Source organism: Microcaecilia unicolor, chromosome 3 (genome assembly GCF_901765095.1).
Source record: "Microcaecilia unicolor chromosome 3, aMicUni1.1, whole genome shotgun sequence".
In the NCBI taxonomy this organism is placed as follows: domain Eukaryota; kingdom Metazoa; phylum Chordata; class Amphibia; order Gymnophiona; family Siphonopidae; genus Microcaecilia; species Microcaecilia unicolor.
Window position 1 is genome coordinate 353,686,673 of NC_044033.1, and position 16,657 is coordinate 353,703,329.

At 41.7% G+C, this 16,657-nt stretch overlaps 1 protein-coding gene across 6 annotated transcripts in view; it reads right to left on the reverse strand.

Annotated features, from left to right (window-relative positions):
* Positions 1-1,478: 1,478 nt before the first annotated feature.
* MAP3K5 (mitogen-activated protein kinase kinase kinase 5) overlaps positions 1,479-16,657 on the reverse strand; it is a 534,389-nt gene continuing 519,210 nt past the window's right edge. For 3 of the 6 annotated variants that reach the window (XM_030198514.1, XM_030198512.1, XM_030198516.1), the window contains 2 exons: positions 6,921-6,997; positions 1,479-2,183 (listed from right to left, as the gene is read on the reverse strand). In XM_030198514.1, the coding sequence (XP_030054374.1) occupies positions 2,123-2,183; positions 6,921-6,997 (138 nt within the window). In that variant the 3' untranslated portion in view covers positions 1,479-2,122. The remainder of the gene's footprint in view (positions 2,184-6,920; positions 6,998-16,657) is intronic. The other 3 variants (XM_030198515.1, XM_030198513.1, XR_003941620.1) reach the window with 2 other exon arrangements.

Consider the following 16,657-nt stretch of genomic DNA (forward strand, 5'->3'; position numbering starts at 1 on the left):
CAAGCTGGCGTTAGACTTTGCGGATCATTGGGGAGGAATGGTGAGCCCTGTCCAGCATGCAGTTGCATGCTGGCAGGCCCCCGTTCCCCCCCAAAGCAAACGCAAACAGGAGGCTGGAGGTCCGGTGGACCTCTGGTCTCCCCCGACGATCCCACCCCCCCACCCCCCATGTTCAGGGAAGGCTGGAGATCCGGTGGGTCTCCAGCCCCCCCAAACCCCCAGAAATGGTGAAGTGGCCGCCTCCGGCCAAAGGCTCTCCCACCCTCCCACTCAGCGACGGGGGGGGGGGCTGGAGGTCCGGTGGGTCACCAGCCCCCCCAAACCCCCAGAAATCCTCGAGTGGCTGCCTCTGGCCAAAGGTTCTCCCACCCATCGACGGGGGGGGGGGGGGGGGGACGCTGAATGCAATGGGCGGGGCTGGGCGCCGCCATTTTGAAGCGGCGTCGACTGGAAGAGGAGGGAGGCAGGTATGCTGCGTCCCTCCTCCAACGAAAGGTAGGGGGGCCGGGAGGGGGGGTTGTCACCACGGACCACCAGGTAGTCAAAGGACAACGCTGGGGGGGAGGATGGATGGGAGGCTGGGAGAACCTTTGGCCGGAGGCGGCCACTCAAGGATTTCTGGGGGTTTGGGGGGGGCTGGTGACCCACCGGACCTCCAGCCTCCCCCCCCCCCCCCCATCGCTGGGTGGGACGGTGGGAGAGCCTTTGGCTGGAGGCGGCCACTTCACCATTTCTGGGGGTTTGGGGGGGGGGGGGCTGGAAACCCACCGGATCTCCAGCCCTCCCTGAACATGGAGGGGGGTGGGATCGTCAGGGGGACCGGAGGTCCACCGGACCTCCAGCCCCCCCCCCATCACTGGGTGGGAGAGGGTTTGGCCGGCGGTGGCCACAACGTTTTCTGGGGGTTTGGGGGGGGGGGGGTGCTGGAGACACACCGGAGCTCCAGCCCTCGTTGTTCGGGCCTCTGAAAGCTGTTTGACAGGTTTGGGCTTTTGACAGCCCAGACCTCAAACAAGTGCGGAAGGATTGTGCTGAGCGCATGCTCGGGCGCAATTCTCCCGCACTTCAACATGATCATCAAAGATAATAGCACTGCTTAGATTTGCATGCATTATCTTTGATCATCGATGCAGAAAAGCCCTGCGCTGTCCCGGCGCTATTTTTAGGGCGCTGTTTGGAACTGCGCGGGGCTTTGGATCATGAGGGCCTTAGGCAAGCTATCACTGCAGTGCTGTAGATGAATACCAGTGTGAAATACCTGAGAAAATTACCATGCTGGGAAAAGAGCAGGTTCTGTCATTTTGCCCCTTTATACAAACCAGTTCACTGTTTATTATGTGCAGTAAATAGCACATAGAACTGAGTGATATGCAGCCTACCATTATAAAAATCTCTATCTATATATATTGTACATTGATCAAGTCTGAGAATCAATAGTAATTTAACATAATGAATAAAACATTATTAAAATTAATGGATAGGATTTTATCAAAATTTATTCTTGTTTCTTAAAATCATGATGTGTCACAGAAAGCTTTAGAACAAGCTTTGTTACAATTCAGGCATATGCAACTGGTACAGTTCAGTAGGATATAAACAACTGAAATCAAGTCCACCACAATCCAAAAAAACAGTAACTTAAGTTAAAAAAAATTACGTTTCAAATTAATTGGTTCACTAAATAAAATTGTTCATAGGTTTTATACATTAAAATAAACTATATGATTTCAATATAAAATGGAATTATGTAGTCCTCTCTCACATTACAAACAAGAATGAAATGAAATTATTATTCACGCATTTTGGTTTTGTTCCAGTGATGTTACCTTTGTTAGACTATATCATCTTACATCAGCACTGAATATAATTCATATTTCATATTACTTTTATCACTATAATAAAAATATTGCAAATATATAAACATTTAAAATCATTGTAAAATAATGCTCATCATTTGTTTACAGAGTCCTTAGGAATGAAGAGAATGAATTCATTTTGGACTTTGCAATGTTTCCAACATTGGTAAACAAATACTGGTTTAAAGTGCAAGAGACTCTGCACGAGAATAGCAGCTCCATGCTGCTGTACCTCGGCAGATATACATCAACATATACAGCCACTGTCAAGAGCGTGTCTGTCGAAAATCAGTGATAGCCTTCCAGAGTGTGCACAGCATACCCCCTCTAGAAGCAAAACAAACAAGAATATTTTATGCTCTAGGCAACAATATATTAAGGAAAAAAACAAAACAAATCAAAACTCATATTTCTCTCAGTTTTCCCAATTTCAGAACATTAATAGTAAATATATGTATATATCTGTAGATATAACATCTGTAACATTACTTCTGTAGCACTCAGTGCCACACAAGAGCAGTAACATGTTGCTTTGTTAACCCAGAACTGTTTCTAGCCTGAAGGAAGCAAACCGCAGGAGATATAGGGATTTTGCCAAATAGTAACTTATCTTGGCAATTTGAGTGTTTTGATGGACCCTCCTGCTTACTGTATCATGCAGGTGATAATGGGCAACAGCTATTGAAAACCAGAAGGCAGTTAGATTGAAAAATATTCAAACCTAAAAAAAAAAAAATCTGAAATTGAAATTGCATTATAGTCAGCATATAGCTGGATGGGAGAAAAAGATCTCAGAAGCCTTTGCAGAGATTAACAGTAAAATATATCACCAGATTAGGCTGAACGTTTCTTTCCTTGGTCATAAAAAACCCAGAGAGCCATGCTTGTGCAACTTTTCATGTGCTCAAAATAAAAGTGTTTTAAAACCTTCATTCTAATTCCAAACTTCTAATTCCAGTTCCAAAATTTTCTGAACATATACTTATATGAACAATGCTGATTATAAAGACTGTTTCCAGTTTAAAACTTGACCAATTATATAAATCAATACTGGGTGCAAAAACAGTTGACATGGAGCTAGGAAAACTTAACTTTAGATCCACTGAGACCACTGTTTCACCCGACAGCATTCAGGCTTCTTCAGGGGTATAAGCCTAACTCCTTCATTTTCTTGAAATTTTTCGTTAAACCAGGCTATTTTTGTTCCCAGAAACCAGCTTCTCTTGTTTGTTCTATGCAATCAGCATGGCTTCTCAGATTGTTTTTCTGAGGTAGGTAATAATGGGCACCCAGACATGCTTATACACTCTGCTATTATGAGCAAAAGAGGTGAATCATAGTAGTGACGTCTGACCTCCTGTTGCCAGGGAAAATATGTGGTTTTCCATTACAAACAAGAATGAAATGAAATAGTGTCTGCAAAAGCTGCCTAATTTAATTACGTGTACTTTCTTTTGGTGGGAGAAGTATAATGGGTTCTGGTTTGAGTTTAAGGGGTTTGTCTACTAAAGGGCACTAGGAAATAGGCTTGGCATGTGCCAACGCTGGACTTTCCTGCATGCTAAGCCCATTGTGCTCAGGACAGAGCATTTTCAAAGTTTGTATTAGCATGCATTACCTGAAATAAATTAATGAAGGAGCACTTACCTCCTATTTAAGAGGTGTTAAGGGCCCAGGCTTTAAAGCTAGCGTTAACCAGATAGCGCATGCTAATGTAGATGCACTATATAGTCTGCACTTCCCTGCCCATACTATGCCCTCAGCAGAGAAAAAAAATCAGAAAAAAAACAGTGTACTTTGCGTGCGCTAAAGAGTTACTTACCGCAAAGCGGGAGACTCTATATATGGTGCCTAAAAAAATCAGTACAGAAATCAATTTCGACTAAGCATCTAATATAATAATTTGCTCCTGCAACATTCCAATGTGTCTCACTGCGTACGTAACCATCTCCTCACGTCAGCCAGCCTCCAGCGTTCCATTCCCCCTCACTGCCCCGCCCTCGCGTCAAAACATAATGATGTCAGAGGGCGGAACAGTGAGAGGGAAGGGAACGCTGGAGGCTGGCTGACGTGAGGAGATGTTACGAATGGAACGTCACGGAAGCCAACCAGAGCTTTCAGGTACAAATCAGCAAGTTGACTCCCGCTTCCTCCTCCCAGGGGAAGACAATAGGTTTGTTTAACAGAGCTGTTCTGATAATAGAGATATTGAGAGCAAAGCTTTGATGGTATCAGCATGGTCCGTTCCTGCTGTCAGCTACTGTATGAGGCTTCAAACCTTTGCTGGGAACACACACACACACTCTCTCTCTCACACACACTCTCTGTCTGTTACAAACGGAACGTTACGGAAGCCAGACAGTCGGAGCTTTCAGGTACAAATCAGAAAGTTGACTCCTACTTCCTCCTCCCAGGCATTTTAAATGTCCAGTAAACAATTCTTTTAGCTAGCAGCTGGGACGTGTAAAATGCTGTCTATGGGCCATTATGGAAGTAGGTTTCAGTTTCTGAAGTTGAACAAGCAAAGGGGAGGGGAAGATAATAGGTTTAACAGAGCTGTTCCGATAATAGAGATACTGAGAGCAAAGCTTTGATGGTGTCAACATGGTCCGTTCCTGCTGTCAGCTACAGTATGAGGCTTCAAACCTTTGCTGGGAACACAAATACACACTCACTCACACACACACACTCTCTCTCTCTCTCTCTCTCAAATACAGCCTTTCTAATACCATGCCTCTCTCCCCAGAAACTGTCTCTCACACATAAACAGAACGTACCGATGGACATGGATGGAGAAGACAGAATCGCGGGACACGGATGGGAGGGCAGGGAAGAGGAGAATCGCTGGACATGGAGGGCATGGGAGGGGAGGGCAGGGGAGAGAGAAAATAACGCTTACACGAGAGCCTTGCTAGGCAGCTATAGCCTTTTTTTCTATATGATCTTTATCACAGGCCTGCTGTGATACATATGTCCAATAGTACATAATGCAAGCACACTGCCAGTTTTTCATATGCAGCTCCCAAAGTAGAGGGACTGGAGTGGTCATCTTTGCTCACAGGGATAGCACAATACACAACCCCCCACCACACACACACACACACATTAAAATACAGCCTTTCAAATACCATGCCTCTCACACATAAACAGAACATACCGATGGACATGGATGGAGAGGAAAGAATCATGGGACAGGCAGGGGAGAGAGAAAAAAACGCTTACAGGAGAGCCTTGCTAGGGCCCGTTTTATTGTTGCTGAAACGGTCCATTGTGACAAAGTTTACACATAAAATATTGTTTTTAACGAAATTTTAAAAATCTAAACCAGCATTATGTTTGCAATTAAAGTTATTTACATTCTGCTTACTATTTTTAAAAATACTATACATACAAATTTCTAAAAAAACACAGTATTACTCATTATATACCCTGATTTTTGGTAATGGTTCTGTTAACAACATAATTGCAATTACATCATCATTTTCCGAGCGCCCGTTTCATTTCTTTCAGAAACGGGCCTTTTTTACTAGTATTCTATAAGTGGTACCTAGATTTAGGCACAGTATATAGAATACAGGGTGTTGTACAGCTCAAGGGGGATGAAAGACATTTTAAATACCAAATTAAATACTGTTAGTAATTCTCTGGTTATAACATATATTTGTCCATCAAATTTTAACTACCTATAAGTGGTTGGAATGATGGCTAATTGCAACCAGTGTTTAAGCATGAATGACTGCTGCCTGCACAGTGGTGGATGCGACTCTGGCCACCTTGTTGGGCAGACTGTGGAGCTCTTTATCTGCCATCATTTATTGTGCTATTCTTTTAAAATGGCATTAAGCAACTGGAGATTGCCGAATTCTGTAGTAAATCAAGATGCCATAAAAGACTGCCTTTTATCGCACCTTAATAACTTCCCCTGCAAATTGTTTATTTTTAGAATGTTTTTATTTTTTGAAACTTGAGCACTTATTTTAGGGTTGAAAATACATCACCTAAATTGTTTTCCTTTTATTGCATTTTCAAAGCCATAAAACCTTTTTCAGGCAATAAAAAGTATTCACAGAAAAAGCAGGAGCAAATCTCAGCAGGTACTCTCCCAGGGAAGTTTTCAAAGGGAAAATAACATGCATTTTGCAGCGACCCACAATATTTTAAAAATTAAGGGGCCCTTTTACTAAAGGGCAATAAAATCCAGGCACAGAGCTTCCTAATGCGGAACTTTCCTGTGCGCAAAGCCCACAATTTACATGTCCTTTTTAAAAGCATTTTCAATTTTTGTTTTGCAGGTCATTCACTAATGTTGCCATTAGTGTGGGTTAGCTGCAAAAAGCTAACATGGGAGCAATTACCTGTTTTGACCCTGTGTTCACCAGTTACTGTGCACTATTCTATATGTTTACTTTGCTTATTTATTTATTGCATTTGTATCCCACATTTTCCCACACATTTGCAGGCTCAATGTGGCTTACATTGCTCCGCCATGGTATCGTCATGACAGACTAACATAGACAATTGGTAATTACATAAGAACATGGAAACATAGTGTATAAAATCATCGTGTATAGAGAGAATGTTATAGGAAAAACAGATAAAGCGGTAATGCACTATAGTTCAAATGATGGATCGTTATGGTATGTTCTATTAAAGAGGTGGGTCTTCAAAGATTTCCGAAAGTTGATTAGGTTTATATATTTTTTTCAAAGCAGTTGGTAGTGCGTTCCATAGCTGCGTACCTATGTAGGAAAAGCTGGATGCATGTGTCAGTTTATATTTTAGTCCTTTGCAGCTGGGGAAGTGGAGATTCAGGCTTATAAAATCACACCCCTTAATATTTCATTATGCATAATGGAATCATATTTAATAATGATTTTTGATATATTTCAAAATACCAGTTTGCATTTTACAGATGAACATCAAGTGAATTGGGTACAGAAAATTTGATATTTTAACTTTGTTATAGGTAATTTTTTTCTACTAATATTTTAACAAATTTTCATTAAACATATAGCCATTCCTTACTCGCTTCTTTATGCTAAAAATAAGTGTTGCAAAAGTTACCTCAGCCTCAGAGATTTCAAGTCTTCTCGTGTTACATAGCAAAGAACATCCATTAGTCTATATTCTTCAGCCAAAAACTTAAAAGAAATGAACGGCTATTAGTTTGTAGCATTTACAGTAAAAGACATTTTGACTGCCAACAATCACTACGTCAGATTCCATTTACCATGAATAACTTTTGCCAAATTCATTTTTGTGAAATGGAAGGCTTCTACCAGACAATAAGCGGTAAAATGCCAAGGAATTTCTGCCATTTGAACACTACTAGAACATTCAGGTGATACACAATGCAGAGGACCTAGGCCCGATTCCCAGATCGTGTATTCTATTCCCCAGGCCCATTGAAGCTGAGTATGCTATGGAAGCAGAGTTCACAGGCCTTGAGAGAGTGTCCTGGCTATCACCTAATGGCAAACACCCAGTGGCTGGATTTAGAGTCCTTGACGGCAAGGAGCCCAAAGTACACAGCCTCTGGCCACAGCTATAATTTCAATGATTAGGATAAGTGAGTTGGGATGGTGATATAAAATATGGTAAGTCCCGTATGAAGGCTCAGTGCACCGTAACCCAGTAGAGGCTAGTACTAAATGAACTAAAAGCTGCAAGGAGATGGAAGCTATTATGCCAAACAAAAATAAATATGGAACATTTAGCTAAAACCTTGACTTCTACATTCATTTTGAAGTACTATTATTTTTTTAGTGTTCATTCTTAGGTTTCTTTTTACACATATAATTTGTGCCTACATTAATTTTAAATCATATTGTCACAAATTATCTTCTAAAGTTTAAGAGGATCAATTACACCATCTCTTGGATCCTTAGATTTGAACTGTATAAGCTTAAATCCTACACATTAAGATAATGGGGCCCTTTTACTAAGTCACATTAAAACCAGGACTTACATGTTAAGTACAGAATTAATGCAGCAGTATTTAAGGGCTTTTAAAAAAATGTTATTTTTGCAAGTCCCGTTTTCCACTAGTGTGCAAGACTTGCAAAATATTAAGTGGTCCTTTTACAAAGGCATGCTGAAAAATGGCCTGTGGTAGTGTAGGAGCGGGTTTTGGGCGCGCGCAGAATCATTTTTCAGCGCACCTGTAAAAAAAGGTCTTTTTTTTTTTTTTTTTTGCAGAATATGGATGTGTGGCAAAATCAAAATTGCCGCATGTCCATTTTGGGTCTGAGACCTTACTGCCAGCCATAGACCTCAAGAATTTGGGTGGTAATGACCTACGCACATCAGATACCAGGGCGTGCGTCCGCTATGCGCGCCAGAAAATAATAAATATTTTTCAGACACGCGTAGCGGATGCATGACAAAAATGAAATTACCACGTGACTTAGTAAAAGAACCCCTAACTGTAATGCTTGGGAGATGTTTTAAGACTGCATTATCCAGTTAAGGTATGCTAATCAGAATGTGCTAGCTGGAAAATGTTTCCATGCCCACTCCCTACTCATGACCAAACTCAATGGCTCCTTCTCCAAATGCTCTTTTCCAGAACCGCTATACTTAATATCTATACATCCCCTTTCGGTCTCAGATTCCAATCATTCATACAATCACATATACTGTTTTTCTTACTTATATTACTTATACTTTATAGTAGTCTCAGCTGTGCTCCTTGCCTATATAATTTTTGGCAATGGATATAGCACATAAATCGTCATTGACCCACTCTTATTGCCACTTTAAATAAATTAGTATTTTAAATAACTTATCAGATACTCATCTTATGTGAGTTATGTTGGGTCAGGGGCTTGATATTATCGCCCCACATGCATGTTTCGCCCTAATCTAGGGCTGTCTCAAGGGCTGACCCCTAGAAAAAATACAGAGATACATGTAAGCAATTATGGTGTGCTCTACGAGTTATTTGTTATCTTAACTCCCAGACCACCCATATTATTTAAACTAGCTTACCCTTTGCCGCCTTAGCACCAGCTCTGCTCTATACTTAATGGGATGTATCCCCACAAAGATGGCGGCGGCGTCTTACGACTGCCTTAAATGATGACTCAAACCTGACGTCACCTACCTCTTAGGGTCCTATTGGCTAGAGCTTCCTCATTTACAATGGCGATGCCCACTCTAAATTTAGACCAGTGGGTGTTACTGACTTTAAAGAAAAAATATACCACTGTTCACGATAATTTAACAGCTTATTGATTGTTCCCCCCTCATTTCCTTTCGATACCCGTTCCAGAATTCTCCACCTCATATCCTCCACCCGATGTTGCTTCTCTATCCAATGCTTCACCAACGGAGCTTGGGTATTCCTTGTGGATATACGCGATTTATGTTCGGTCAATCTAACTTTTATGGGGTGAGAACTTCTCCCCACATATATCAAGTTACAGGGGCACTGGATGGCATATATTACATTATACGTGTCACAATCCATATCTTCCCACATCCTAATTCTACGGCCGTTCGGAGCTTGCCATTCCATCCCCGTTATAGCTAATCTACACCATTGACATTTCCCGCATATCTTCTGTTCTGCCTCCCCAGTTCTTTCATTAAACTTATCTCTCGGTTCTCTGCATTTATTGGGCGATAACCAGTCACCCACCGTTTTACCCCTGGTGTAAGATATGAGGGGGAATTCCTGGAAACAAGGGTACAGCTGAACCACATGCCAGTGTGCTCTCATCGCTTGAACCACCCTCTGTGCTATCCCCGTAAATGGTAGCACACATATTAAACAACCACTCCGTTCTACATTCTTATCTTCTAGTAACAGAGATCTCTGCGCAAATCTAGCTCTCAAATAGGCCTTGTTAACTGCTGATCTAGGGTAGCCCCTTTGAAGAAACCTCTCCTGTAAATCTTTGGAATGTTTTCTAAACTCCTCTAAGGTGGAACAAACACGCCTCACCCTCAAAAACTGACTAACAGGTAGGCTATATTTCAGCTGGTATGGGTGATGGCTTCCAAAATGTAGAAGAGTGTTGCGACTAATAGGTTTACGATATAAAGTAGTAGAAAGGCTAGTCCCCTCTTTAAAAACCCATATATCCAAGAATTCAATCGCTGATGTACTAGCTGCTTTCGTAAACTGTATATTGTCATCCAAAGTGTTTAGCCATTCTACAAAATCATTTAAAGATTCTTCTGTATCTGTCCAGAGAAAAAAAAAGATATCATCCAGAAACCTTTTCCAGATTCGGACCGCTCTAAACTTTTCTGAAGGATATATCAGCTGGGACTCCAATCTAGCTATGTACAATGTGGCAATAGAGGGAGCCGCCGTAGCTCCCATTGCGACTCCCTCTATCTGTTGATAAAATTGTCCCTGATACCAAAAATAGTTATTATATACTACTAATTCCGCTAGCTGTTTAATCAATTCAGATGGTATTGTTTGTGACTCCCCTCGTTGCTCCAGTGTCTCTTAAATAACCTCCATCACCCCTACTTGGGGGATCCGGGTGTACAGTGATACGATATCCAATGTCACTAACCAAGTCTCTTGAGTCAATCCCTCCAGTTCATTAATTTCTCTCAGAAAATGAGCTGAATCCTTCAAATATGACGGAATCTGTGTTACTCTCTCTCTTAAAAGTTTTTTTAGGAAGCTACAATGTAAAGTATACTTTCTGGACCACTCTAGCACAGTGGATATCTCGTTGGCTAAACCCTCTTCCAAATGGGTGCCCCCAGGACCAATGAACAGTGTAATTTCTACATTTAAAGAATTAATATTTTGGGATTTGGAAGAAATTGAGCGGAGAGTAAATGTGAAGAGAGAACAGAATAATTTTACATCTAGCCAATGGGTGGCACTGAAAGAACTGTGTAAGGACCCTGCAAATATAATCTTGAAAGTGGATAAGGGAGGTGCGACTGTGGTTTGGGAGAGGGAGTTATATCAGCAAGAGGCTTCTCAACAGTTACAGGATAGACAAGCTTATAGGCCACTACCGGGAGATCCGATGGGGGGCCTACAGAAAAGAATTCACGATTTAGTAACACAAGCAGCTAAAGATAACATATTTACACCCAAAGAAAGTAGGTTTCTGATAGAAGAAAATCCACAGACTCCAAAGATCTACTTTGTACCTAAGGTACATAAAAATGTTACTCACCCTCCAGGGCGTCCTATAGTTTCAACGAGATCTTCAGTATTGGAACCCCTATCAAAATTTATAGATGTATTTTTGAGAGAGAGAGTAACACAGATGCAGTCATATTTGAAGGATTCAGCTCATTTTCTGAGAGAAATTAATGAACTGGAGGGATTGACTCAAGAGACTTGGTTAGTGACATTGGATATCATAAGTACATAAGTACATAAGTAGTGCCATACTGGGAAAGACCAAAGGTCCATCTAGCCCAGCATCCTGTCACCGACAGTGGCCAATCCAGGTCAAGGGCACCTGGCACGCTCCCCAAACGTAAAAACATTCCAGACAAGTTATACCTAAAAATGCGGAATTTTTCCAAGTCCATTTAATAGCGGTCTATGGACTTGTCCTTTAGGAATCTATCTAACCCCTTTTTAAACTCCGTCAAGCTAACCGCCCGTACCACGTTCTCCGGCAACGAATTCCAGAGTCTAATTACACGTTGGGTGAAGAAAAATTTTCTCCGATTCGTTTTAAATTTACCACACTGTAGCTTCAACTCATGCCCTCTAGTCCTAGTATTTTTGGATAGCGTGAACAGTCGCTTCACATCCACCCGATCCATTCCACTCATTATTTTATACACTTCTATCATATCTCCCCTCAGCCGTCTCTTCTCCAAGCTGAAAAGCCCTAGTCTTCTCAGCCTCTCTTCATAGGAAAGTCGTCCCATCCCCACTATCATTTTCGTCGCCCTTCGCTGTACCTTTTCCAATTCTACTATATCTTTTTTGAGATACGGAGACCAGTACTGAACACAATACTCCAGGTGCGGTCGCACCATGGAGCGATACAACGGCATTATAACATCCGCACACCTGGACTCCATACCCTTCCTAATAACACCCAACATTCTATTCGCTTTCCTAGCCGCAGCAGCACACTGTATCACTGTACACCCGGATCCCCCAATTAGGGGTGATGGAGGTTATTCAAGAGACACTGGAGCAACGAGGGGGGTCACAAACAATACCATCTGAATTGATTATACAGCTAGCGGAATTAGTAGTATATAACAACTATTTTTGGTATCAGGGACAATTTTATCAACAGATAGAGGGAGTCGCAATGGGAGCTACAGCGGCTCCCTCTATTGCCACATTGTACATAGCTAGATTGGAGTCCCAGCTGATATATCCTTCAGAAAAGTTTAGAGCGGTCCGAATCTGGAAAAGGTTTCTGGATGATATCTTTTTTCTCTGGACAGATACAGAAGAATCTTTAAATGATTTTGTAGAATGGCTAAACACTTTGGATGTCAATATACAGTTTACGAAAGCAGCTAGTACATCAGAGATTGAATTCTTGGCTATATGGGTTTTTAAAGAGGGGACTAGCCTTTCTACTACTTTATATCGTAAACCTATTAGTCGCAACACTCTTCTACATTTTGGAAGCCATCACCCATACCAGCTGAAATATAGCCTACCTGTTAGTCAGTTTTTGAGGGTGAGGCGTGTTTGTTCCACCTTAGAGGAGTTTAGAAAACATTCCAAAGATTTACAGGAGAGGTTTCTTCAAAGGGGCTACCCTAGATCAGCAGTTAACAAGGCCTATTTGAGAGCTAGATTTGCGCAGAGATCTCTGTTACTAGAAGATAAGAATGTAGAACGGAGTGGTTGTTTAATATGTGTGCTACCATTTACGGGGATAGCACAGAGGGTGGTTCAAGCGATGAGAGCACACTGGTATGTGGTTCAGCTGTACCCTTGTTTCCAGGAATTCCCCCTCATATCTTACACCAGGGGTAAAACGGTGGGTGACTGGTTATCGCCCAATAAATGCAGAGAACCGAGAGATAAGTTTAATGAAAGAACTGGGGAGGCAGAACAGAAGATATGCGGGAAATGTCAATGGTGTAGATTAGCTATAACGGGGATGGAATGGCAAGCTCCGAACGGCCGTAGAATTAGGATGTGGGAAGATATGGATTGTGACACGTATAATGTAATATATGCCATCCAGTGCCCCTGTAACTTGATATATGTGGGGAGAAGTTCTCACCCCATAAAAGTTAGATTGACCGAACATAAATCGCGTATATCCACAAGGAATACCCAAGCTCCGTTGGTGAAGCATTGGATAGAGAAGCAACATCGGGTGGAGGATATGAGGTGGAGAATTCTGGAACGGGTATCGAAAGGAAATGATGGGGGGAACAATCAATAAGCTGTTAAATTATCGTGAACAGTGGTATATTTTTTCTTTAAAATCAGTAACACCCACTGGTCTAAATTTAGAGTTGGAGTGGGCATCGCCATTGTAAATGAGGAAGTTCTAGCCAATAGGACCCTAAGAGGTAGGTGACGTCAGGTTTGAGTCATCATTTAAGGCAGTCGTAAGACGCCGCCATCTTTGCGGGGATACATCCCATTTAGTATAGAGCAGAGCTGGCGCTAAGGCGGCAAAGGGTAAGCTAATTTAAATAATATGGGTGGTCTGGGAGTTAAGATAACAAATAACTCGTAGAGCACACCATAATTGCTTACATATACCTCGGTATTTTTTCTAGGGGTCAGCCCTTGAGACAGCCCTAGATTTGGGCGAAACATGCATGTGGGGCGATAATATCAAGCCCCTGACTCGACATAACTCACATGAGATGAGTATCTGATAAGTTATTTAAAATACTAATTTATTTAAAGTGGCAATAAGAGTGGGTCAATGACGATTTATGTGCTATATCCATTCCCTACTCATGACATGCTCCTTTCCCAAAAATATTGGAAAAGTGTGTGGTAATGGGGGAATTACTGCAAATACTAATGTGTTTTGTAGAAAGTGTTTTCTAATGCGTTAAGCATGTATTAGGGCTCAACACCCTTTAGTAAAAGAGCCCCAATGTTTGCTGTTTCCTTTGCATAACAAAGAGAAATTAGGTCTTACCTGATCATTTTCTTTCCATTAGTCTTTCTACTATTCCAGAACATGTGGGATAGTTGTGTCCATCAACCAGTAGGTGGAGATAGAGAACTGAAAACTGAAACATATCACTCTAGGCATCCAGTCCAGCTCCTCAGTATTTACACTGACAAGCAGTAAGGAGAAACTCAGAACAAACACAACAACCTTATTTATTTATTTGGATTTTGCTCACACCTTTTCAGTAGTAGCTCAAGGTGAATTACGTTCAGATAGACTGGGTATTTCCCTGTCCCTGGAGGGCTCACAGTCTAAGTTTGTACCTGAGGCAATGGAGGGTTAAGTGACTTGCCCAAGATTCCAAGAGGCAGAAGTAGGATTTGAACCGGCCACCAATGGATGTCAAGACTGGTGCTCCTTCCATTACACAGCTTCCCACTTCCAGAACCTTTGGGATGTTCAAAAGCAATATCTAGAGTGGGTGGAACCATAGCACCGCTGCCTTGAGGATTGAAGCCTCAAAACTGGCTTCTGAGCGCTCCGCAACATTCCCCTGTAGTGCTTGGCAATGGTATGCAGCATCAACTACATCACAGCCTTGCAAATATTGCTGGAGAGGTAGTCTCTGCCAGGATGTCTAGGTACAGACTGAAGTTAAATACTGAAAAAAGAAATTGCTGACTGATAAGTACTAAAGCTACAAACATCCCAGATTCTATCTGTCTTGCACAAATACAATATAAACTCACGTCAGCTATCAAAGTCTTGGGAATATGGATAGATAACACCTTATCTTTACAATCACAAATAAACACCTTATTCAGAAATCATTTCTCCTTATGAGAAAATTGCATTTAATACGCAAATACTTTGAGGTTGAGTTGTTTAAACTGGTAGCTCAGGTTTTGCTACAATCACAACTAGACTATTGTCATATTTGTTATTTAGATTGTTCTCATCAACAGTTAAGAATAATGTAGACCATTCGTGGCCTAGTGGTTAGGGTGGTGGACTCTGGTCCTGGGGAACTGAGTTTGATTCCCACTTCAGGCACGGGCAGCTCCTTGTGACTCTGGGCAAGTCACTTAACCCTCCATTGCCCCAGGTACAAATAAGTACCTGTATATGTAAGCCGCATTGAGCCTGCCATGAGTGGGAAAGCGCGGGGTACAAATTTAACAAAAATAAATAAAATATGGCTGTATGGCTAATTTTTTGTTTGAATAAATATGATAGATCACTTTGTATTTTGTTAAATTACATTGGCTACCAGTGGAAGCAAGAATTCTATTTAAATCTGCTTGCTTCTTTTATAAAAGTTCTGCAAGGTCTGGCTCCACATTATTTATATCAACATGTGGCTTTTGCCATTTCCTTTAGAAATTGTAGATTTCACAATTCCAGTTTAATTTGTTTTCCATCCATCAAGGAGAAAAAAAAAAGGATAAGATTTTTATAACAACCTTGGGTGTTTCAATTTGTGAAATTATGGAAACACATCTTGCCTTTATTTTATAGTTCTCATTTGAATTTCAGAAAGATAATTAAAACTTGGTTATTTAGGAAATTTGTATTGAGTAATTGATTTATACTTTATTTTACATTGCATGTTATCCTGGGTTATGTCCTAGTGTCTTCTTTGTTAGCCGTTTAGAACCAAGAGGTCATAGCGGCATACAAGACAGTTTGTTATGCTATGTTGCTGCCTGCCTTGTAGAATGAATCGCAAGGCCTAAGGAGCCTGCTTCCCCACAAGCAAATAACCTGACATGATAGTCTCCTTCAGCCATCTAGCAATTGAATTCTTGGAAGCCATGAGGCCAGTCTCTGTTTACAAAAAAGCAAAAACTGTCTGTCCAATTTGTAAAACTCATTCATAACTTCCAAATATCTAATGAGGATGGTGCATGAATGAACCCATCATCGAGATATAGGTGAACTCAGATTCCCTGGCACCAAAGGAAGGACACTACCACCACCATAACCCTTGGAAAACGTTCTTGAAGCTGTGGCGAGACCGAATGCCAAAGCTCTGAACTGGAAGTGATGTCCCAGAACCACAAAATGTAGATACCTCTGATGCAGTGGCCATATGGGTATATGAAAGTACGCCTCCTTGAGATCGAGGGCGGTGAGAAATTCTCTCACTTGAACAGAGGCTATGATTGGTCTTAGTATCTCCATGAGAAAGCAGGACACTTGGAAGGTAGTGGTTTAGACCTTTGAGATTTAACACCAGACGAAAGCTGCCTTCCTTCTTTGGAACACTTATGTAGACGGCGTATCTGCCTTGTCCCTGTTCGGCCTGGGGAGCTGGAACAATGGCCCAGAGCACAAGTAAGGAATCTATAGTGGCCTGAACCTCGATCACCCGTCACGTCGAGTACAGCGCAGCATATGTCTAGTAGCACTATAGAAATGATAAGTATTAGCAATAGTAGTTCCATTTCGACAAGGAAACTGAAAGAAAAGAGGAGCAACTAGGAGGGAAAACTAACTTGTAATCTGTAAGAATATCCAGAGCCCACTGGTCTGACATGATTTTGGCCCACTCATATGAAACTCCTGAAAATGTCCTCCCACTGGAGGAAGAGTGGACCAGCCTTGCATCATTGTGAAACTCTGGAGGCATTGAGCGCTGCAGCTGACTGAGAGGAGGACTTCCTGTCCACATGAAAGGAAGATTGGCATGCCTGAAAGGGGACTTCTGACCATATTGCTGATGACCAGGCTGATATTATC